The sequence below is a fragment of the Penicillium alfredii genome (genome assembly GCF_028826965.1).
Source record: "Penicillium alfredii strain IBT 34128 chromosome Unknown utg000011l_segment0_segment0, whole genome shotgun sequence".
Taxonomy (NCBI): Eukaryota; Fungi; Ascomycota; class Eurotiomycetes; order Eurotiales; family Aspergillaceae; genus Penicillium; species Penicillium alfredii.
Genome location: NW_026622708.1, coordinates 2,440,496 through 2,463,921, shown reverse-complemented (window position 1 = coordinate 2,463,921; position 23,426 = coordinate 2,440,496). Strand labels below are relative to the sequence as shown.

At 35.8% G+C, this 23,426-nt stretch overlaps 5 protein-coding genes across 5 annotated transcripts; 1 reads left to right on the top strand and 4 right to left on the bottom strand.

Moving 5' to 3' along the window:
- Positions 1–5,954: 5,954 nt before the first annotated feature.
- On the top strand, positions 5,955–6,434 carry NUU61_009349 (nuclear transport factor 2 family protein; the record flags this gene model as incomplete). The annotated part of the gene is made up of 1 exon (XM_056659874.1): positions 5,955–6,434. One exon carries the CDS (start codon positions 5,955–5,957, stop codon positions 6,432–6,434), a length of 480 nt encoding a protein of 159 aa, XP_056508167.1.
- A 1,194-nt stretch (positions 6,435–7,628) lies between these two features.
- On the bottom strand, positions 7,629–8,202 carry NUU61_009348 (MFS transporter; the record flags this gene model as incomplete). Its single annotated transcript, XM_056659873.1, has 2 exons — positions 7,629–8,030; positions 8,083–8,202. 2 exons carry the CDS (start codon positions 8,200–8,202, stop codon positions 7,629–7,631), a joined length of 522 nt encoding a protein of 173 aa, XP_056508166.1.
- A 1,606-nt stretch (positions 8,203–9,808) lies between these two features.
- On the bottom strand, positions 9,809–10,312 carry NUU61_009347 (uncharacterized protein; the record flags this gene model as incomplete). The annotated part of the gene is made up of 1 exon (XM_056659872.1): positions 9,809–10,312. The coding sequence occupies one exon, from the start codon at positions 10,310–10,312 to the stop codon at positions 9,809–9,811; it is 504 nt and encodes a 167-aa protein (XP_056508165.1).
- Positions 10,313–21,083: 10,771 nt separating this feature from the next.
- NUU61_009346 (uncharacterized protein) lies at positions 21,084–21,650 on the bottom strand (the record flags this gene model as incomplete). Its single annotated transcript, XM_056659871.1, has 3 exons — positions 21,084–21,338; positions 21,436–21,458; positions 21,617–21,650. Coding segments are annotated over 3 exons (312 nt in total), but the record flags the coding sequence as incomplete, so codon positions are not given.
- A 225-nt stretch (positions 21,651–21,875) lies between these two features.
- Positions 21,876–22,627, bottom strand: NUU61_009345 (Major facilitator superfamily domain general substrate transporter; the record flags this gene model as incomplete). Its single annotated transcript, XM_056659870.1, has 3 exons — positions 21,876–22,233; positions 22,258–22,359; positions 22,530–22,627. 3 exons carry the CDS (start codon positions 22,625–22,627, stop codon positions 21,876–21,878), a joined length of 558 nt encoding a protein of 185 aa, XP_056508163.1.
- Positions 22,628–23,426: the final 799 nt, after the last annotated feature.

Sequence of the window (23,426 nt, the reverse complement as noted above, 5' to 3'; positions counted from 1 at the left end):
AGTTGCGACACATGTCAACGGAACAAGCCATCACGACACCTTCCTTACGGGGAAATGCAGACAGCAGACACGCCAACGCGGCCATGGGAATGGATTACCATGGACTTTATCACGAAACTACCAGAATCAGAAGGTTGCGATATGATCATGGTCATTGTCGACCGACTCACAAAGTACGCATATATGGTTGCGACAAAAGAAAGCATCGACGCAAACCGAATGGCGAATATACTACTTCGCTACGTTTTCGGAAACCATGGAGTACCCGACAAGATCACATCGGACCGAGACAAACTGTTCACATCCAATATGTGGCAATCATTTGCGGACCAAATGGGTATTGAGCACAGACTCTCTACTGCATATCACCCGCAAACCAACGGACAGACAGAACGAGTCAACCAGACTCTGGAACAATACCTGAGACACCATGTGAACCACCAGCAAGACGATTGGGCAGGATTGTTACCAATTGCACAATTCGCTTACAACAACGCGATGCATGCAACGACGAAGGAATCGCCGTTCTTCGCGAACTATGGGTATAATCCCAAGTTAATCGGAGAACCCCGAAACGAGAGAACTGTGGCAGAATCCGCAAGACTACTGACCACCGGGATCAAGCAACTCCACATGCAAATGGCTCGAGACATCGAATTTCTGAACCTACGCATGAAAACGCACTACGACCAGCGCCACCGAGCCGGCCCTGATCTGAAAAAGGGGGAGAAGGTCTACCTCCTACGACGAAACATCAAAACCAAGCGACCGAGCGCGAAACTCGACCACCTGAAGTTGGGACCATTCGAAATTGAAGAACAAACAGGACCAGTCAATTTTCGCTTGAAACTACCAGAAAGCATGCGACGCATTCACCCAACGTTTCATATCTCGTTACTCGAACCCGCACCAGAAAACGCCGAACTCGCTACCAACGTGGAAATCGAAGAAGAAACCGAAAACGAATATGAAGTCGAAAAAGTTCTGGACAACAAACGCATCAGTGGCAAGCCTCACTACCTTGTCAAATGGAAGGGGTACGATACCTCTGAAAACACTTGGGAACCTATTGAGCACCTGACGGGTTGCTCTCAGCTGGTTCAACAGTTCCACCAGCGGATAGATCGAAATTCCCTTCGGCAATCGCAGCCTCGACACTCCAGAAGCCAGGAGGCATCTGATCCAGAGACTGAGTCATCCTCATCAGACTAGCGTCTCCCGACGTAGCAGCCAATTGACGAATCTCCTGCTGCTCCGCCAACCGATCAAAATCACGAAATTCCTCGGCGGTAGGGGGATCCTCTTCGTTTAACCGATCCAACGTCGTCTGATCGTGATCCAACATCCGACCACCACGTTCTTTGAGAAATTGTTGATGTTTTTGGAGGCGAAGGACCTTTGCCATCGCCTCATTCATCTTTTGCGAATGCTGAAGAAATTGCTTTTGGGCCTCCTCGAGATCGGACGCCAACTTTCGTTCATTTTGTTGCAGGTCATCCCACTCCTTATCTGTGTGGAAACTCCTCTCACAAGTGTGTCCACGACGAGCACAAGTCGAACACTTCTTACTCTTCACGAAAGGACTCATGATGCAACACTTTCCACGAATAAGACAATAATCGCACGGGAAATCCACGGGGCGACCAGTTCGTTCAATCCTATCACCCAAACGAGCGTTATCAGCGTACTTGTTACGCTTCGGTTTAACGGCAGTGCGGGGGGACATGACGGGACAACATTGTGGGAACTCACCTAGAGGGGACACCGAGAATTTAAGGACTTTTCGAGGACGAAAATCTGGAAGAGGGGGAGATGATGTTACGAACCAAGCCACCTCACTCGCGCCAACAGGGGTACGAGAGGAAACCAGAGCCAACCAACCCCGCGGTGATGATGCAGGACAACAAGGGTATAAGTCACGTGACAATATACCACGATCCATCGCCAAGGAATGGTATATCGGATGGTATATCAATGGGACTACTACATGCCTGCATGCAGTATACCACAAACGAGGGCGTGGAATACTGGGCAAGGGATATATAAGGACAGTCTTTACCACATGTATTTAGTTCTTCGTGATCAATCCCATCATTGTTACTTGGAACCACCCTTTGGTACTTCACAGTTCGAACATAGCGACAACCCTCCAACGGTCTTGGGAGCTTACTTAGTGATCCTCGATCCCTAAGTGACTGACTTGACCGGCGCTCTAACTGGCACACCTTGCAAGCACCCTAGAGACCCGAGCCCATAGAAGGCCCCCGAGGCATTGGTACGGTTGCGGATACGCTTGAGGCCTGCAGTACTCCTAGAGAAGTATCACCTTTGCGGACGTTACTCACCGTGACCAGTTAGCAGTTCGTAACACTCTCTAGTATTAATTTTATTACTATATATTAAAAATAGATTTTATAGAATATTAGAATATTTATTATATATTATCTCCACGTTTTATCTTTTTAACTAATACCTTATAGTATTTATTTAATCCCTAAAACTAGTTAAAAGCTAGTAAAATACTAGTTTAGTAGAGTTTAACTTACCTATTATCTACTTTAGGTATATATCATAGATAATCGATTTTATTCTATTACTATAAAGATAGTAGAATCGAATCTAATAGCCTATAAACTCTCTAATAAAATTAAATATCTAACTAAAAAGATATTAATATCCTTTTATAGTCTCTTGATTAGTATATATATAGTAAAGGGTAATTACTAAAAAGAAAAATTAGTAAATAACTAATATAATACTAGTTTAGAAGACTTACCTTTCCTATATCTATTAATATATATTATAAAGATTACCTTATTTATAATACCCTTAACTCTTTTGTAAGATATATTAACTTTAAAGCTCTTAAGAGATATAAGATAACGAAGCTGCTTATTAAACACGTAAAAAATAAAGATTCCTATCTTATTATCTTTAATATCACGAACGTAACCTTAGTAAATATTAATATTATATTAATATTATACAAATAAACCTATCTATCTAGAGTATTTTATCTCGTTTAAACTTATAGCGAAGTCCTACTAGTTCTTTACTATATAAATATATTAAAATACGTTACTTCGTAATAATTATAGAGAATCGCTCTATTTTCGTAAAGCTCTAATAAAATAAAGAGAGAGTATAATAGCTATATTATCGATAGAAATCTCGGAGACTATTACTTTATAAAAATATACCTAAGATAACTTAGTAAAAGGGTATACTAGTATAATACTAGTTTATATTATTTATTTAGCGTTAGATCTAGTATTTATAGCCTATTAATAAGGCTAGAGATATCTTCGATAAGCTCCTATAGTGGCTGGTTTAGTAGTAATAGGATATAGTTATAAATACCACGAGAGTAGAAGATGATATATAGATATTATTTAGTATTAAGAGATATAAAAGAGCGAAATTATACTATATATTTTAGGAATTATCTTTGGATTATACTACGACCCTAAGAATAAACTATACCTAAATACTAGTAAATAATTAGTATAAAATTAGTATATTACTAGAAATACTTACTATAGTACTTTACTCGGCTTATTATTTAATATATATAAACGTAAGATTCGTCTTTATCTTATAGTAGGCCTTTTTCTATAAGATATTTAAGGAGAGATAAGTCTAAACTAGACTATCTTCCTATAAGACTTTAATTAAAATAGTCTTTTACGTTTTTTATTAAAGAGTGTTTATATACAAGGTATAGATAGAAGATTCTAGATATAGTCTAAATATTAGTATACTAGTTAGTTACTAGTAATATATTAATAAATAATACTATATTATATTTACTAGGATATAATATTATTAAAACTTAAGCTTATATATCAGGGTATATTTACTATATACTATATATTAGGTAAATCTTATTTAGGCGGTTTTATAGAGTCTAGTATAAAAATATAATAAGTAAAAAACTAGTAGAGAACTAGTAAATAGCTTCCTTACCCTATTAAATAATATTAACGCTATCTATATCAATAAAGCTCTTATTTTTGATCACGAAAAGTAAAGATTTTACTAATAAGGTCGCTATTAACTAATATATAAGGTATCCCGTTAAGATACTTATTAAGATATTAGTAATACTTAATACTACTATATATAAAAGCTTTTTTGGTTATATAATAACTAAGAAATAAATAGAAAACGTTATCTATTAGGCTATTTCGTTTATAGATATATTAGATCTAAATTTATTAGTAACTAGTAAATAACTAATACTTTACTAGTATATACTTATTACGTTTAGAGTATTCGCTTTTTCTTTTAGTATTATATAGCGAAGATTTACTATATATATATATCTATTAGGATAAGTACTCGGATACTTAGATAGAAACGGTATAAACTTAATTTCTGTAATAGAGATTGGATTAATTATTCCTTAAGTAAAAGGTATTAATAAGTAATCGCTATTCTTTATTTTAAGGTTAGTTTACTAGTAATTAACTAGTAAATAATATTATCGAGAGTATATATATATATATTTATCTTAGGGGTATAACGCTTATATAGAAGCTTATTATCCCTACTCTTAAAGAGCTCCTTATTGTCTTGATTATCAGAACTCTCGATCGAAGGCGTCTTATAAGTATCGATTAGATCTTCGATTCTAATATAGCGATATCGCCACTAAATAGAAGTATACTTTGCTATAGCGTAGTGAAAAATAGAAAACTAGTAAATTAATAGGAAATACTAGTATTATTTATTAGCTACTGTAAAGAAAAACATAATATTTCAAGAATGTAATAGCCCTAGATACCACATATTTCATACTATGACCGATATTATATAAGCCAATTACAGCACATACTACTGAGCTCGCCGCCCCACATACTACTGAGAGCTAAAGGGGGTCCCCCTGACCTGTTTTCTGTTGAGGTGCCCCTATCAATACCCACGTTTTTTCGCTATTGGCACGCCAAAATCTGACATAATCAGTTTTCAACCATACCTCTAATCATATGATATTTTTGTCATACACTTAATCAATAATATAAGTCTTTATTTTCTATAAGGGTAACTTTTCAAAATTTTTTGAATTATTATACTCCCGTATTTCTTAATTATAGTAGCGATATAGTTTTTATAATACGAATACCTAGTTAGTTATATAACCTAGAAATATATTAGTAATCTACCTTAAGTCCTGTAATATAGCCCACGCTGTAAATCTTATAATCCACTTTCTAGCCCTCTATATATAATTTTTTTATCTTTATTATTAGTTATATTTAAGGGTTTCTTATAAAAAGAATTTTACCATATTATAAAATTTATATATTTTTTATCTCTCTCTTCTAATAAATTATAAAAAAATTATATATAGAAAAAGGGCTGAGGATTGAAAAAATCAATGATACGAGGTACGTAATGCTGTGGATATGATATTTCGAGGAATGATGTGCAATCCATTATGCACCGCCTTTACCAAAAGCGGATCTGACACACATATTCACTGTGATAGCTATGCCCACGTTGAAGTATTGGGCCATCCGCGCTTTTGGAATATCGAGACCACGTAGATCATAAGAATCCCTCGGACCCGCGGCCGAGAGTCGGGAGCTGAGTAAGAAAGATTCGATGTTGAAGAAAGAGGGGTTAATTTACGCACCTCTTCCAGATTGCGGCATTTTGCACACGAAACTCTTCCAATCAGTTATAGCCTTGCAGAGTCCCTGTCGCATTCGGGCCTAATTTGGGCCGATAACCCCTCCCTAACTCCGATATATCGGGGATAAGATAGGACCCACTCTAACGTCTTCGATTGTACCACCCTGCAGCTTGGCATTTTATAAATGCTTCGCTAGCTGCATCAATTACATGTGCTTAAATTGCGAATCCAAGCTCAGACAATCGCCCCAACCACGAAAAGAATCAAATAAACATAAACTCTCGAATTCGTCAAACTCATAACTTAAACCCTCGAGATGTCCGTGCCGTCGCTTCCAGCTACCCTTTCACCTCCCCTTATTGGCCGCGATGCAGTCGCCGACGCCCTCTACCGCTGCGTCCTCGGTTTTGACACAGCTGACGATGCTCTGTTCAAGACCGCCTTCACTAGCGACGCCGTATTCGTGCTAAATGGGACTGTCATGAATGGCTTCGACACTATCGTTTCCCAATGTTACGCCAATATCTCCAAGATGGATACCAACCACTTCCTCACCAACGTTCGCATCAATATCACGGATGATGATTCGAAAGCTCAAGCTTCATGCTCAGCTCTGGCTCAGCATTTCCGCCCTGAGGAGGGTATGAAGGCCGGTGCTGTGCCTCTGCTTGCGGGTGCATTGTATTGGTTGGAACTTGTCAAGGATTCTAGTGACGGCTTATGGAAGATCAAGCACTGGACTATGAAGACGACATGGGCACAGGGCGACTGGGGTGTTTTTGGTGGTGGCAACTAAATTCAGTATCCTTGGTGACGTGATATCCTTTGGAAACAATCCTGTACATATCGAAGGGTAGATATCAGCCATTTGATGGTGAATAAGTACGACTACAATTTAAGTTTCGAAATGTAGACAAAATGATGAGTATTTCGAAAGGTTTTCACCGTCTAATTACTCGACTTGATATATCTATTTCTTCTGTTGTCTACTAGTAGATTTCCAGAGTCCCACGATACACAAAGTGGGTGGTGGTACATATGCACATGTGATTGAAGCTTTTTCTCTGTATGTAATAGGAGCAAATACAACCTAAGGTACGTCGAGCGACGCGTTTCGCAGTTTGAGCTAACAAATGCACTTTGGAAATACTGATTCAAACTGGGCTCAATTAATGTGGTATTTATACATTCAGGTTCTATAGCTATTATGTCTCTCTGGACCTTTGATTCAAAAAATCATATGAAATATAGGACGATTTACGCAACGCAAATATCCCGAAGAGATCTGACACTCCACTCTTTCCATCCATCACCTTACCTAGAATTTCACAGTTTGGCTATGAATTTGCTCCACTCACGGATTTTCACACCATAAAGAAATAACAAGAATTGTACTGGCACTAAAGTGACGCAGAGGAAAGCCACCAAAGACATTGCTCATGGAACTTCGAGGTTGTTGAACTGATTCAAGTGTCAGCGCAATACAAACAAGCTGCTCATTTGGCATTGACCTACCATATAGGAAGCAAACAAAGGAAACCCGGCACCCAAGAGGCCTCGAAACATGGCATTGATGGCATGATAAATGGCTTCAAAATATAGACTCTGGCGAGTTGCTTGAAGTCAATTCTTCTTTTCCTTTTCTGCAGCACTCTGTCCCCTCTCTTTTGCTAGTCTGGTGAGAATCGCCCGACCGTACGTTTCAGGGCAAAAAAAAGAAGTATAACGAAAGAAAGAATAAGGAAATTATGACGGACAGCCACTGCGTCCAGCGCCATCCTAGATGGGATTCAATGACAAAGCCGCCAACTAGATCGATGTATCATGTATAATGAGACCTGAGTATCTAGAAGAAACTTACCTAGAGGACCAAGTACGGGTCCAAGAAAGGTGGCGCTGGCGAATCCAGCAACGGCAACGCCCCTTGAGAGGGGTTCCCAGATATCAGCCAGGCCGGCCCCTGCCTAAAGTTTGCCTGTTAGCATTCATATTACAGCCACGGAGTAGGGTGTCCAATTTCGAACAAATAATTGCTAGTGGGGCAGCCCCGAAAGTCCCGCAGAAGAACCGGCAGACAAAAATGGTAGTGACATTCTTCGCAAACAGCGACGGGAATGCTGAAGATCGCGAAGAGGAAAACACCTAAACTGAGTGGATACTTCCGGCCTAAAACCTCGGAGGCGGGGCCGAAAATAATCGGTCCTACAGCGACGCCAAGAACGAATAGAGATGTTGCCAGAACAGAAACTTCTTTGGATATACCGAAGTCCTGCATGAGGTCCTCGCTTGGCGGACTCATCACTGATGAGTTGAAGGTGGAGATACATACTAGCGATGCAAAACAAGCTGTAATGAAGACCTTCTTGGGCGTTTTGAAGTTCCGTGGGTTATTCTTGAGAAGGGCGAGTAACGTCACAGCATGAGTTGAAGCTTAGAGGGCATACAGGGTCTGTAGGGCCATCCCAATCTAGGACAGCCTCAAGAGCTCCCTTTTTAGAATTCTCATCTGAGTTCATGGCATTGTAATCCCTTTCGCTTGCAGTTTCAAGGTCCTCGGGTTCCATGGTGTAGTTTGCCAAGATGAATCTTCCAAGAAAGAAAGAAGAGTGAAAGACGGCGAAGATGAATATAACGACAACACTATGTGCCAACTTTGGATTCTCCAACACCAAAAATCCCAACTGGAGAGCCGAAACTCAATTGACTAGACTTTAGCTAGATTGCTAAGCTTTCCTGTGGGCCGTGAAGGATCAACAATGAATGAAAGTAGCGATAATAGGCAGTCATCGCAATTGGTCTGCTCTAAATGCAGGGAGCTTCGGATTTTAGGCCTCAGATTGCCGATAATACCGAAGACGAACAGGGATTGTGAATGATCAAAGGGTTGACTATTGATCCTCCCAAGATCTCTGGCTCTCGGTTGAAACGGCAGCTCGCCCTCGGGGTTTACTGCGGCCGCATATTTCTTTATCTTATCTTTTTCCTTAAAAAAAAAGGTATAGGATTGTTTTAATGCGTATAATTAGGGCCCAATACTGCCATGGGCGACTCGTCACATATCATTTTATATAAAAAATACGATCGTAGATTCTTTTACAAAGCCAGCGGCAAGAAATATCTAATTTACGCGTTAAAATAGAGATATTTAGCTTTTTTTGCGTTTTACGGCTTTATAGGCTTTGATGATTTAATTCTCGATAATTTTATAGCCTTCTAATATATTAATATAGAGAAATATAGTATTATATAGAATATTAGTCATTAGACTAGGGAGGCCCAACAGCGCAGCTATGGGTCCGACTCGAGGGGACAGCTAAAAAACTAGTGAATTCCGCGAAAAGTAAAAGCTCAACCAAATAGACCACCACCGAAACAATTCAGCCCGAGTTGCTTACCCCGCAAGATGATGTCAACAAGCCTTTCAGCCCCCTCAGCCTCTACATGATCCTATTATATACATAGAATGCGAGTCATGCGGTCTTCGCTGCGTCGGATAACCGTCTTGTGTTGCGCACTTGGGGATAGAGTCAAACCAAGTCCTGCTCTACCTAGACGACTGCGTTCCCCACCATGATCCTTGTGCTCTGTCGAAGTTACTTGATTACTATTTCCAAGACTATTTTCAAGCCGATCATTTTGCCCCATCCCAATTTTCATAGATGAGAAAGGGCAATGACCAGACGGGGCAATGGGAATAGAGGGGCAATGGGAATAGAGGGGCAATGGGAATAGAGGGGCAATGGGAATAGAGGGGCAATGACGCGGCGACAGTGGCTTCTGAACCACTCTGAAGAAAATATAACCAAGATTCTTAGACTAGTAAGTTAAGCTGACAAATAACTGACTCTGAACGGTGCGAATATTCCCCCATCTGCTCCCTATTGCCCCGGCACCATTTTGGGCCGAGTCATGCATGGAGCGGCGAACCCCACGGAGAAGGTTGCGCGAAAAGAATCCTGGGGTAATATTGTGGATTCTCTCCACATTCAAGATGACTGGAAGATACTGGGCAAAAGCACGGACTTTCCGCTAGGCCCCAAATTCCCTAGTAACCCCTTCCATTGGTTTTGGATTTTTTGCCCCTGGTGGTAAGGCACCAAAGGGCTGCGAAGCGTATCATTAATCCTATGGAATCATATGGCTCGAAATCAATTTTAGGTATTGAGTACATCAGATTGGGCTCACCTTCTTCTCTTGCCGGTATCCAGGAAAAACAACTTCATATGCTCTGAAAACATACGGCTCTTTTCGAAGAAGGGCGTCTTTGCGTTTATTGCTCCAACCCCTTGCACTTCCGAACGGATGAATGTCATGAACGGTATGTTCTTCCTTTGGCTGCAGTATATGACTGACTTCCTGGTTCGCGGGGCTGACAAGCAATGGATCATGCAGATTTCCCTCTCGTCGGTACTCCTCCCGTAAGGCCAAAACCTCCTTGTCTACTGTTGTCTCCGTAGGATCGTAAGGAGACCTGTGGCGCGCAACTTCATCGTCGGTACCGAATTGACAAGTTTCTGCTCGATCTGGCTGTAGGACCTGTCTGTCAAGGATGATGAGCCTATCTCTTGGGTTCGCCGTAGGGAGTACGTCGAAAGGTTTGTGGATAATGTTATAGGGTTTCAGGGGGAAGAAAACCCTTGCTGACGGATTCAAGTTTTTGGGGAGGCCTTTCATATCGAAATCAGGTTTGTTGATCCAAAATGTTCGACGTAGACCACATAAGTGGAGGTGTTTCGGGGTAGTTGGCTCCACAGAGGTGTCCGATAATATGGCGATTGAAGAGTTATAAAGGGGAAATGACATCGCCACTCCATATCATCATGTGTTCAAGAAAGAATTCCGCGATCGCGTTGGTTTTATTGTACAAGGAAAAAATGACATCACCACTTTTCGGTAGCCGTCCCCTTAAGTCGGACCCATAGTTGCGCTGTTAGTCCTCCCTAGACTAATGACTAATATTCTATATAATCCTATATTTCTCTATATTAATATATTAGAAGGTACAAAATTATCGGGTATACGAGGACACGGTGAGCGGGCCGCCAGAAACGGCTCCCATTGCACTGTCCTTCTACCGCTCCTGACCGCCTGCCAATATCTGCCATCACCCTGCCTCTTCAGGTAAAGCGCCCTCACCCGTTCCCCCGTTTGGGTTTAGCGCCATCCCTGGCCGCTTTTCCCGCCCATCCATCTATAAAATACCGCCCTCACTCCCCTTGACACATCGACGCACTTTCTCTTCTTTTTCCTCCCCTACCACCTCTATACCTCCCTTTTCGGCACCTATCGACCTCTATATATAGACCTACGCACTGCCCTCCTAATCCACCGCAGATACCGCTCGATCCGACACTTAGATTACTCTAGCCAACGTTAGCGGCGACGCGATCCTATTATCTAGGAGCTAAAACACTAGGGTAGTCGAGCCCTCGGTCGTCTAGTATAGCTTTTTGTTAATTTCTACAAAGTACTTCGTACTAATTATACTATAGAGCTACCTTCGTCGCGCTCTATTCTTAAGAAAAGCTCGCTAAATATCTATTTTATTCTACTAATATTCTTCGTATAGTCTTAGGGTAGTATCTTAGATATCTTTAACTTTATATATCTCCTTTTATCCCGTCTTACCCTATTTAGGGGTTATATTATATAGCTCCTATCATTATAGATTAGTCTATAGATTCTTATTCCTAAGCGTCTTTAGCTAATCGTTATCGTTATTATTAGTCTCTCCGTTCCTATTTCTCTTAGTAGATATATCTTGGAAACTACTGCGCGGTAATATAGGCTAATAGCGAAAATACTATATTAACGTATAATATAGACCTATATATTATAATAAGGTTAACGATAGACTAACTATATAAAGTCTCCTATAATTATACAGCCACGTAATAGATAGAGACTGAGCTAAGGGCTATAATAGGCCAGTATTATAGGGGCCGCTAGTAAGTATAATAAGAAATATATCTAGTAACCTATATCTACTATCCTTATAGATACGCTCGAGCTACGTCGTGTCTTAGATAGAATAGCCCGGGCTAGGTGAACTAGTCTGAATTTTCAGCACTATAAGAGGGTGATTCGCCTTAGAGAAATCTTTACTTATAAAAGAGACTTATATCCTACTTAAATAGTAAGACTAGATATTATTTCCTATTTACCTCCCCCTCCCCCGTTCCCTTTATCCCGTCTTATATCCCTATTCCCTGGCTCTTTTTTAAGTGTCTCTAATTCCTATATCCTAGAAAATCTTCTAGCCCTCTATTTTACTCTTAATAGTAAACACTAGGTTCTACCTAGAAAACTTTCGGCAATAGAATCCTTTCTAAGATAAAGCTTATCCTCTACGTAATCCATCCAATATTTATTGCTACCTAAGTCCTATCTAGACCTGGACAGACCCGCGGACAACCTATATAGGTCGACCCGTGGGTCAGCCTATGGGCGGGTCGTGGGTCAGACCTCTTGACCCGTGGGCGGGTCAAGATTTTTTTAATCTGTCCTACGGGTCAATAGGTTAACCTATTTAACCTATTTAGGTAGATACTTTATTAACTATATGACTTTTATAAATTATATTATTCTTAGCTATATTTTTAGATATTATATTTATTTTAGTTAAATAATTTTTTATAGTAATTAAAAGAATAATTCTTAAAAAGTAATTCTAGAGAATATTATTTTAAATATTAATCGATTTTAATTTTAAAGCTTATAATTATTAAGTATTTATAGGCGTTTATGAACCCTACTAGAAATCCGCGGGAGGCTATAATTATCTTTATAATTACTTCTTAATTTTTCTTACTATAGTTAGTAAGATATATCGACTATAATTATTAGATCTATAGTATCCTTCTCTTTATTATTATTAATTAGTATAATCTCTTTATAAGTCTTTTAGGTCTTTTTTCCTTCTATATAATTTCTAACTTATCCTACTCCCGAAACTCTTAAATAAATATAAGCTATTTCTCTTTAACTTTAAATTTAGTAATATATATAAATATTATTAGATCCTATATAATAGATATATTTAGCGCCCTTTATCGATAATAGTAAATATTACATATAGAATTAAATAATCGCTTAACGCTAGTATTAGTAACTAGAATTAAAAAGAGATTATAGGCAAGATTTATAAATATAGGAAATTTATACTAATAATCCTTCTAGAACTAATAAGATAGGATTAGGATAGTATCTAGATAGAGGGTGGATTATAATAATTAGTATAATATTTAGATAGATTAAAACCAATACCTCTATTAAAACTAGGGTTCTAAAATAGGCCTTAAAACCCTAGTTCTAATAAAGGTAGAAAGATAGAAACTTAATAGATTAGAACTAGGGTTTTAAGCGATTATTTAGAACCTTAGTTTTAATAAAGGTATATATAGAAACTTACCTTTTTTAATATACTATATTATCTTAGATTAAGAGCTTAAGATAGAAGAATCGGCTATTAAAAATATATTAAACTCGCTAGTTTAATAGGACTACTTTATTTTAGATAGTAATTAAGAGCTTAGAATATTACTAGCTTAGTAGCTTAGAAACTAACCTTTAAGACTTTACTAGTATTAAACGTTATAATCTATTTAAGGGTAGTCTTAGTCTTTAGTTTAAAAAAATTTAATCTTATACTAAGGGGCTAAGTAGACCTGGATAGACCCGCGGATAACCTATATGGGTCGACCCGTGGGTCAGCCCATGGGCGGGTCGTGGGTCAGACCTCTTGACCCGTGGGCGGGTCAAGATTTTTTTGACCCGTCCCGCGGGTTAATAGGTTAACCTATTTAACTTATTTAGGTGGATACTTTGTTAACTATATGACTTTTATAAATTATGTTGTTCTTAGCTGTATTTTTAGGTATTGTATTTGTTTTAGTTAAATAATTTTTTATAGTAATTAGGAGAATAATTCTTAAAAAGTAATTCTAGAGAATATTATTTTAAATATTAATCGATTTTAATTTTAAAGCTTATAATTATTAAGTACTCGTGGGCGTTTACGAACCCTACTAGAAATCCGTAGGAGGCTATAATTATCTTTATAATCACTCCTTAACTTTTCTTGCTACGGTTAGCAAGGTATATCGACTATAATTATTAGATCTATAGTATCCTCCTTTTTATTATTACTAATTAGTATAATCTCTTTATAAGTTTTTTAGGTCTCTTTTTCCTCCTATATAATTTCTAACTTATCCTGCTCCCGAAGCTCTTAAATAAATATAAGCTGCTTCTCCTCGATTTTAAATTTAGTAACGTATATAAGTATTATTAGATCTTATATAGTAGACGTATTTAGCGCCTCTCGTTAATAATAGTAAATATCACGCGCGGAATTAAATAATCGCTTAACGCTAGCGTTAGTAGCTAGGATTAAGAGGAGATCACGGGCGAGGCTTATAAACGTAGGAAATTTATATTAATGATCCTTCTAGAACTAACAAGGTAGGATTAGGATAATACCTAGATAGAGGGCGGATTATAATAATTAGTATAATATTTAGATAGATTAGAACCGATACCCCTATTAAAACCGGGGTTCTAAGGTAGGTCTTAAAACCCCGGTTTTAATAGGGGTAGAAAGATAGAAACTTAATAGATTAGAACCAGGGTTTTAAGCGATTGCTTAGAACCCTAGTTTTAATAGGGGTATATATAGAAACTTACCTTCTTTAATATACTATATTACCTTAGACTAGGAGCTTAAGGTAGAAGAATTAGCTATTAAAAATATATTAAGCTCGTTAGTTTAATAGGACTATTTTATTTTAAATAGTGATTAAGAGCTTGGAATATTACTAGTTTAGTAGCTTAGAAGCCGACCTTTAAGACTTCGCTAGTATTAGGCGTTATAATCTATTTAAGGGTAGTCCTAGTCTTTAGTTTAAAAAAATTCAATCTTATACTAAGAGGCTAAGATAGTGCTAATCGCATAGATATTACCGAGCTTTTTATTATCTATTATAGAGTAATACTTACGGAGTTTATCTTTAGCTAATTTAAGGGCTTGATATATCTATTATTTTTATCTAACCTTCTTTCTATTAAGCTATCTAATTAATCTCTTAAGATGATTAAATAGCTTATTGTAGATAGCAAAGATAGTATAAATAGTAATATCCTTTGTTTTTAAGAGGACTATAGTAAATTGGAAAAATAGCTAGGTAATATTAAGAAGATAGTCGATCTAGCGTTACTTATCTATATCGATTTTAAGATAAGGATAATTATGTTTAGAGTAAAATCGATTAAAGACTAGTTGTAACCGCTTCGCACGCCGGAGTATTAAAAAGGTTGAATTCTATCTAGTTCGGATATTTTGAATTAGAACTAATCGAGGGTGGTCGGGCTAGAGACTAAGGAAGGACTCCTGACGTTAAGGGCTTATATTAATAAAGATCGCAAGGTTTCTAATCTAAAATATAAAGTAGGTTAGTATTTTAACTAATAAATAAGGAGTATAGATATATATCTTTATAAGAGTTATCGTAATATCTCGTTTTTGTGCTTTTTGACAGGTGTATTAGGTATATTCCTCGGACTAAATAGTCTTAGTTACCTTATTCTAAGGGTTCGTTTTTATCTAGCTAAATAGTTACTTTAAACTTAATTAAATCATATACGTAATATATAGAACCTAAATAATTATTACCTTAGAGTTAATATCTAATAATTAAATAGAATCTTAGATACTTAAAATAAGGGTAGAGTTATTTAATATATTATTAGTCGTTACTATAAGTACTCAGTCTTCGATCTAATACTTCTAGAGGATATCGAGGAGGGTTATACTAAGATTCTATTTAGAGTATATACTAGAAATAGGTTCGAAGCTAAGTAAAACCTCTCAATAATTCTAGTCTATATTAATAAAATAGCTAGAGATAGCTATAAATACTTATTAAAATAGCGATATCTAATAGTTAAGACTAATAGAGAGCTTAGTCTTAGATAGAAGCTTCTAAAGTAAATCTTTTTGTTAATCTTAGGTTATTCCCTAGATTCGATATTATATAGTTCGATAGGAAGGGAAACTAGGGATAAACGATAATAATTAGGTTATTTAAAGAAAGGCTTAGAATTCGGGATACTCGATAGTTTAAAAAGGAAGCTATAGGGTAGTTATTATAGTAATTAACTATTGCTTCTATAGCTCTTAGGTAACTAACTAGGCTATTCGAGGGGAGTTCTTGGCCTAAGAAAGATTAGCCTATAAATTAAATAATAGCTATATAATATATTATATATTCTATAAGACGTTAGATTGTTAAATATTTAGTAGTGCTTTGGCCTTTCTAGTATATATTCTGATTCTAATAGTGTTAGAGACCTATTATCCTATTCTTAGTATAGACTAGATAGTCTATAATCTTACTATATCGCTTATATAGGAGCTTTGGCTCTTTTGTTACTAAATATACGACTTAATTAAAATACAACTATATATTAGTCCGTTGTGGACCCTCCTAGTTTATCTTCTTTGTAGTATTATAAGAACCACTAATTTAGGTATTAAGCCACTAGTTTAAAAACTCTGCTTTATTTATACTATCAAAAATCACCTAGGTCTTTTTCCGATCGTTGGATCGTTTTAGTGTTAGTGGTATAATAGGAGGGAGGCTTTGCTCGGTTTGCTGGCTTTCTAGTAGTTCTAAGAGGGTATCGAGAAGTTGATCAGAATAGAAAATAGATGACTTAAACCCCTCACTCTTAATAAGAGAGGGAGGGTACGAGGTAGATAACTAAGGTATAGAAGAGATATAGCAATAATATATTAAAATAAAGGACTCGAGATATAGAAAAATAATCTAAGATAAATCATCGTAGATTTAGGGGAATATATAGGTCTAATACTTATTTCTTATTAGTAGATAGGATTCGGCACTATTCTAGTACTAAATTTTATAACTAATTAGAAGATACTCTACTAATATATACGAAGCTTATTAGATAGTAAGAAATAGATTAACGGGTTAACCTATAGGCTAACCCGTTAACCTAAATAATTAGGTAAGAGTAATACCCTAAGATTTTTCTTTTTATCCCCAAAAAATTTCAACCTAACTAGCCAATCTTTTTACGTAGATATATTAGAACCGGGGCTATAAGTAAACGCGTAGGTAGATTAAAACCGGGGTTTTAAGTAATCGCGTAGATAGATTAAAACCCCGGTTCTAATAAAGGTAGAAAGACTACTATAAAAAAGCATATATTTTATTATATCTAGTAAAAGGGGGACCACACAACCCTTTTACAGCGAGAGACTCGAGATATAGAAAAATAATCTAAGGTAAATCATTGTAGATTCAGGGGAATATATAGGTCTAATACTTATTTTTTATTAGTAGATAGAATTTAGTACTATCCTAATACTAAATTTTATAACTAATCAGAATAGGCTCCACTAATATATACAAAGTTTATTAGATAGTAAGAAATAGGTTAATAGGTCAACCTATAGGCTAACCCGTTAACCTAAATAATTAGGTAAGAGTAATACCCCAAGATTTTTCTTTTTATCCCTAAAAAATTTCAACCTAACCAGCTAATATTGTTATTTTATATAAATTCAGAAAAAATATTTAAAATAATTCTTTTATATAAATAAGACTATAATATACTTATATATTAATAAAGAAATATTAGATATTAGATTTATATCTATTTTATTGTTTCTAATATATATAGTTTATTTATATAAAAAGTAGAAGTACTACTATAGACTTTAAATATATATTTTTAGGTTTAGTATAAGAAATGGTTAACTAATATCTTCTTTCGCCTATATCTACCTATTATAAAATATAATTCTTACCTTAAAGTATTAAATTAATAAATTAATATATTATATATTCTAAATATATTATTACTATATAATATTCTTTTTATAAAGAGTTAGAATTATAAGTTATATTAGAACAAAAACAGTATTTAACAATAGTGTATTATTAAAAAAGGTAAGCAAATTATCTATCCTAATTAAGAAATTTATACTAAAATAGGTCAAAAATAGGTTAACCCGTTAACCCACGGGTCAACCCATAGGCGGGTCAGGATTTTATTGACCCGACCTATGGGTCGTGGGTTTGGGTCATGGGTCAAGATCTTTGACCCATAGGACGGGTCTGTCCATGTCTAGGGCTAAGATAGTGCTAATTATATAGATATTACTAAGCTCTTTATTATTTATTATAAAGTAATACTTACGGAGTTTACCTTTAGCTAATTTAAGGGCTTAATATATCTATTATTTCTATCTAATCTTCTTTCTATTAAGCTATCTAATTAATATCTTAAAATAATTAAATAGCTTATTATAGATAATAAAGATAGTATAAATAGTAATATCCTTTATTTTTAAAAGGACTATAGTAAATTAGAAAAATAACTAGATAATATTAAAAAGGTAGTCGATCTAGCGTTATTTATTTATATTAATTTTAAGATAAAGATAATTATATTTAGAGCAAAATCGATTAAAGACTAGTTATAACTATTTTATATACTAGAGTATTAAAAAGGTTAAATTCTATCTAGTTCGGATATCTTAAATTAGAACTAATCGAGAGTAGTCAGGCTAGAGACTAAGGAAGGACTCCCGATATTAAGGGCTTATATTAATAAAGATTATAAGGTTTCTAATCTAAAATATAAAGTAGGTTAGTATTTTAACTAATAAATAAGAAGTATAGATATATATCTTTATAAGAGTTATTATAATATCTTATTTTTATACTTTTTAATAGGCGTATTAGATATATTCCTCGGACTAAATAGTCTTAGTTACCTTATTCTAAGGGTTCGCTTTTATCTAGCTAAATAGTTACTTTAAACTTAACTAAATTATATATATAATATATAGAACCCGAATAATTATTACCTTAAAGTTAATATTTAATAATTAAATAGAATCTTAGATACTTAAAATAAAAGTAGAGTTATTCGATATATTATTAGTTATTACTATAAGTACTTAGTCTTTAATCTAATATTTCTAGAGGATATTAAGGAGGGTTATACTAAGATTCTATCTAGAGTATATACTAGAAATAGGTTCGAAGTTAAATAAAACCTCTCGATAATTCTAGTCTATATTAATAAAATAACTAGAGATAGCTATAAATATTTATTAAAATAGCGATATCTAATAATTAAGACTAATAAAGAGCTTAGTTTTAGATAGAAGTTTCTAAAATAAATCTTTCTATTAATCTTAGGTTATTCTCTAGATTTAACACTATATAGTTTAACGGGAAAGGAAACTAGGAATAAATAATAATAATTAGGTTATTCGAAGAAAGGCTTAGAATTCGGGATATTTAATAGTTTAAAAAAGAAGCTATAAAGTAATTATTATAGTAATTAACTATTATTTTTATAGCTTTTAGGTAATTAGCTAGGCTATTTAAGAGGAGTTCTTAACCTAAGAAAGATTAGCCTATAAATTAAATAATAACTATATAATATATTATATATTCTATAAGATATTAGATTATTAAATATTTAGTAGTACTTTAGCCTTTCTAGTATATACTTTAATTCTAGTAATATTAGAGATCTATTATCCTATTCTTAGTATAGACTAGATAGTCTATAACCTTACTATATCGCTTATATAGGAGCTTTAACTCTCCTATTACTAAATATATAACTTAATTAAAATATAACTATATATTAGTCTATCGTGGACTTTTCTAGTTTATCTTCTTTATAATATTATAAGAACCACTAATTTAGGTATTAAGCTACTAGTTTAAAAACTCTATTTTATTTATACTATCAAAAATCATCTAAGTCTTTTTCCGATTATCGGATCGTTTTAGTATTAGTAATATAATAGGAGAGAGGCTTTACTTAGTTTACTAGCTTTTTAGTAGTTCTAAGAGGGTATCAAGAAGTTGATTAGAATAGAAAATAGATAACTTAAACCCTTTACTCTTAATAAGAGAAGAAAGGTATAAAATAGATAATTAAGATATAGAAGAGATATAATAATAATATATTAAAATAAAGGACTTAAGATATAGAAAAATAATCTAAAGTAAATTATTATAGATTTAGGGGAATATATAGATCTAATACTTATTTCTTATTAATAGATAGGATTTAGTATTATCCTAATACTAAATTTTATAACTAATTAGAATAGGCTCTACTAATATATATAAAGCTTATTAAATAGTAAGAAATAGATTAATAGATTAATCTATAAACTAACCTATTAATCTAAATAATTAGATAAGAGTAATACCCTAAGATTTTCTTTTTATTCCTAAAAAATTTTAACTTAACTAGCTAATATTATTATTTTATATAAATCCAGAAAAAATATTTAAAATAATTCTTTTATATAATTAAGACTATAATATACTTATATATTAATAAAGAAATATTAGATATTAGATTTATATCTATTTTATTATTTCTAATATATATAGTTTAATTATATAAAAAGTGGTAGTACTACTATAGACTTTAAATATATATTTTTAGGTTTAGTATAAGAAAGGGTTAACTAATATCTTCTTTCGCCTATATCTACCTATTATAAAATATAATTCTTACCTTAAAGTATTAAATTAATAAATTAATATATTATATATTCTAAATATATTATTACTATATAATATTCTTTTTATAAAGAGTTAGAATTATAAGTTATATTAGAACAAAAATAGTATTTAACAATAGTGTATTATTAAAAAAGGTAAGCAAATTATCTATCCTAATTAAGAAATTTATGCTAAAATAGGTCAAAAATAGGTTAACCCGTTAACCCACGGGTCAACCTATGGGCGGGTCAGGATTTTATTAACCCGACCCATGGGTCGTGGGTTTGGGTCATGGGTCAAGATCTTTGACCCATGGGACGGGTCTGTCCATGTCTACCCACGACCCGCCCATAGGCTAACCCACAGGTCAACCTATATAGGTTATCCGCGGGTCTGTCTAGGTCTAATATTTAGGTTATTAAGGGTCTAAAACTTATATTAGTTATATTATAAAGGATATAATTAAAAGTATAAATCACGCGTTATATAGAAGAGAGGAATTTAGATAAATATTATAGTAGATTAATAATTTCTGGTTATCGAAAACGAGGTCCGAATAACAGACTATAGAAATACTATAAAAATAATATAGTAAAATAATAATAATATAAAGTTAAGAATTTTCTTTTTATATATATAAAATAAGATTAAGTAATAAAAATATTTTAGGGCCTAGTCGACTTAGCGAGCTAAGGGGGCCCCAAAAGTCGACGTAATATTCCACCGATTTTTGGGGCCCGCTCAGCATTTTTTGGGGCCCCCTTAGCTGGGTGCCCTACGCGGCCGAGACGAATTGGAAGACTGCAAGTTCAGTTAGTTGGTAGGGTGAAAAATAGTGGTTTAAACAAAGGGGGAGGGGGATTCCTACGTAAGACAGTCGCTATAGTGATCGGTTGATCCTCTGTCGAGCTCAATGGCCCAGCGACAACGATAGGGATCTGGACTGCAATGCCGATTCCTGCGCCGTAGAGAATCTGGTATCCAATCATACGACCCAGATCAGTCGTCAGATCCATGGTGTAAATTAAACCACCACCAATTATGGCCAGGATACTGCCTACAATCAAGAACGGTTGGTAGTATCCAAGCTTAGTGACGATAGCGGATGATAGGAAAGTTGCGATGGCTTTCTTTGGATTAGTTTAGGCTATTGAGCAAAGGGAAGAATTGTGATAATAAGACCTGATAGGTTGAGAGAATGCTTAGAATATTCTTCAACCCACTTACCATAGGCGAGTCACCGTTGATGGCTTAGCAGTAGGTCGGAAGATTATAGATCAAGGAGAAATTGGCCGCATTAAGACTGTCTTTGTCAGGAGTGTTTATCGAGGAACCCTGATAAGGGCAGACTTCAGAGGGAGAGCAGGAAAAGGAAAAGCTCACAAGAAAATAAAGGCACAGCAAGCACCAATGTTTCGATTAGCCAAGATTCGCGGCACCATTAGAGCCCGGTCCTTTTGAATCTATTCGACCACGATGAAAGTGCCAGTGAGGACTACCCAGAGAACGAGGTAGGCAATAACAGACCCGGAACTCCATAGTTTGGAGACCCCTCCCGACTGGAGCGCCAGGAAAAATCACACCAGCCCTGTCAACACGAGGACCAGTCTGATATAGTTAAATTGCTTTGCCTTGTCCTTTAGGGACATCCCGGCCGCAGACTTAGCCTACGTCGGTGTGCGGAAGAAAATCACCAATACCGCCGCAGCCACGCCGCCGATAAGGAGATTAATGTAGTAGCACCAGCACCACGAGATATACTGCGAAAAGGCGCTATCTAGTAGAGGTCCCGCAATACTCGTAAGACTGAAGGTCGAACCTAACAGGCCGATGAGAATAGAGACCTTGGTTAGAGGCGCAATAAAGGCTGCGATAGTGTAGTAGCCGCTAGTAAGCCCAGCTCCTATACCCTGGATAGCCCGTCCCACAATCAACGCAACACTGTTTGGTGCTAAAGCGTATACCAAACTCCTAATCTCGAAGATCCTAATAGTGGTTAGGAAAGCACCTCGTAGCGAAAATATTCTATATATATTGCCCTAGGCTGACTGAAAAGCGGCGAGCGTTAAGAAAAAGGCACTTCCGTACCATCTAATATCCTCTATACTTTTGAATTGAACGGTGATCTTAGGGATTACAGTGGAGATAATACTCTTAATTAATAGTTAGCGCGGAGGGTTTTATTTTGATAATGGGCAATCGGGTTACTTACTATATTAAGAGCCACCAAGAAGTTCTCCGTTAGTTTGGTTTCCGATTAGGTTAGGGCATTTCGGATGTACCAAGAATATGCTGAGCATCAAGGCAATAGCGATAATAACCATATCTGGCCCTGATGTGTACTGAATCTTCGGCTGCTCATCTTAAGAATCAGAGGGGGTTTGGGCTCTCGGTTCCTCTTTGATGTCAGCGGCGACATTCGCGTTTGTGTCCTCTATGGTGGTCTTTACTGTAGGTGCAAAACTCGATAATCGCGACAGGATCAAATTAAGGGTAAGAAAGTACTCCTGAAATAAGTATCGAGCTTGAAGCTGGGGCAGAGTAAAAACAAAGAAAAAGAAAAGAAAGGACCACAAAGCAGAAAGATAGTTAGGAATAAATAGAATAAATACCGCAAAAGATACTGTACTACTCCGTATCAAACCAGAGATAAGTCGTTTCATTGTGGACCACGTGCTTGAAAGCAGCCTGATACGCAACCTAATGTGCTGGCCGGACTGCGGTGGAGTCGTGGCCCCAATCACGGTCGACCATCTGTCAGGAGGGCTAATTGTCTGCGTAACCAAGCCAGCCTAAAACAATTTCATGGGGCGGGATCTCTCCAGCAATGCTAAGATTACTTATTGGAGTTATGGCCCGGGAAAACGTACCTTCGATTCCCAGCGGAAACAGATAGCCTTAGATTCCTGAAATATAGCCATCGTAGTAGGGCATCTTACTCATGTTAAGCTCATGAGCTCACTGTTCTGGCGAGGAAGCTGACTGACGAGGCCGACTGCGGTAGTATGAGGCACCAGGGTACACTGCGGAATTAATCCTAATATAGATTAGTCCCAATTGAACAGTCCGCCACAGCATATTGTAGGACTATGCCAAGATCTGAAGTACTTAGGTATAACAGGTCAGCTAATTTGGAACTTTTGCATCAAATTGCAGTGAATAATGACGTGATCTATATTTGGGTTCAAAGCTCTGAGTAGTCTACGCCTCAACACCAG